The sequence below is a fragment of the Dictyostelium purpureum genome, assembly GCF_000190715.1.
Source record: "Dictyostelium purpureum unplaced genomic scaffold DICPUscaffold_300, whole genome shotgun sequence".
Classification (NCBI taxonomy): domain Eukaryota; phylum Evosea; class Eumycetozoa; order Dictyosteliales; family Dictyosteliaceae; genus Dictyostelium; species Dictyostelium purpureum.
In genome coordinates this window covers 10020-11840 of record NW_003519636.1, presented here as the reverse complement: position 1 = coordinate 11840, position 1821 = coordinate 10020, and the positions used below count along the sequence as shown (strand labels likewise).

The 1821-nt window shown below is 20.4% G+C and overlaps 1 protein-coding gene across 1 annotated transcript in view; it reads right to left on the bottom strand.

The window, feature by feature from the left end:
* The window catches only part of DICPUDRAFT_156460 (uncharacterized protein), a gene marked incomplete at both ends in the record, with an annotated part of 2108 nt that extends 1295 nt beyond the window's left edge, over window positions 1-813 (bottom strand). The window contains one exon of the mRNA XM_003291767.1: window positions 704-813. Within this exon, the coding sequence (XP_003291815.1) occupies window positions 704-813 (110 nt within the window). The remainder of the gene's footprint in view (window positions 1-703) is intronic.
* Window positions 814-1821: the final 1008 nt, after the last annotated feature.

Below are 1821 nucleotides of genomic sequence, written 5' to 3'. Positions count from 1 at the left end.
ACCCCGTCCTTTAGATTGTAGGCGTTGAATGGAAATCAGCGTATGCGAGTCCTTTTTGTATTGTGGTTATTGTGGACGCCCACTCTGCTCGGTGATGTTAAAAAAATAATTCTCTCCAAATTGGGATACCCCATTAATTACTGACAAATACATTTTTCCTTTCTTTTTTCTAAACAAATAATATGGGTGTGTGAAAAAATATCCATTTATAAAAATCTGATTACTTCCAAAGGTTTTTTTCTTTTTACAAAAAAAAAAAAAAGATTATATATAAAATGCTATGAATGTGAGAAGAGAAAAAAAAAAATTAAAAAATTAAAAAATTATAATTTATTAAATAAAAAAAGATAATTAATAAATTAGTTTTTTTAATATGAAATAAAATATAAAAATTAAAAAAAAAATAAAAAAAAAAATTAATGTGGGGTTAATTCAAATAATAGACTTTGCGTAATTAGTTTTATAAAAATTTTTTAATTAAATTGAAATTTTTTAAGAACAGTGTTTAAACACAACCTAAATAGTTTTTTTATATGTCCAATAGATTGTCATCATTGTTTTTAATTAATAAAAAAGACAATTTTGTATATTAAATTTAGCAATTTCTTTCTGTATTACAGCGAAAAAATATGTAAAATATTATATATTATATATTATTTATTATTTGATCCAATATGTTTATATTAATATTATTATTATTTACCAATGAACTTTTTTAGCCAAGTCATTCCAAAAAGATAGTGGTTCTTCGTTTGCATACATACAATCATTTCTATAATTAAAAGGTTTACTTATTTTATATTTTGGTAACATATTAATTTATATATATTACCATTTATAATTGCCAAGTCACCTACTTGATTATCTTTTAATTATTCACCTGTTTCTTGAGAAATAACCATTAATTTATAGCCTGGGATTGGATAACCAACTCTATTTAACTTTGCTTTACCTTTAAAAGAAATTAAAAATGCACGCAGGTGATTCTGTGTTTGGCTCATTATATTGTGTAGCGGGTGATTGGTTTTTTTTTTCTATTAACGATCCAAAATCATTTGATAATCCTTTATTATTATTATCATTGCTCATAATCAATATTGATTTTAGTTTATTATCTGTTATTTATTGCATAAATGAGATATTTAAAAATAAAATGTAAAAATAATAAAAATTAAAAAAAAAAAAAATTTAAAAAAAAATTAAAAAAAAAAAAAATTAATTTTAAATTATATTTTATCTAAAAATAGAGAATATTATAATAATAAACTTTTATTGATGATGGATGATTGAATGATTGGTTTTTAAATTGGGAGAATTATTAGATAATAATATGAAACAAAGTGGTTGGAGATGTAGTTTCATTAATTTTCAGTTTTTTGAAATAAAAAAAACAATTCTATATTTATAAATTTAAATTTTTAATGTCCACCAAACACTTAATATTTTTTGTTCTTTATTTAATAACCTATTTAATATTATTTTAAAAAAATCCGCTTTGCAACATATATATTATTTCAAATTAAATTATTATATGAAAAAAACGATTTATAAAAAGTAATGATTGGCTATTAATGATTATTTTAACACTAAATCAAACAAAGATAAGTAATTTTAGAATGTAAAAATTAAACACCCTTAAAAATTACCAATAGGCTAGGTAATTTTAGATTGTAAAGTAAAAAGAAGATAAAAAATACAAATTATTTTCATAATAATTTCAAACACAAGGTGTTCTTAAAATTGGGTTAATATGTCTTTATAATCATTATGTTTTGGTGTTGTTGTAATATTTTGGGATGTTTTTTTTTTTTATTATTTATA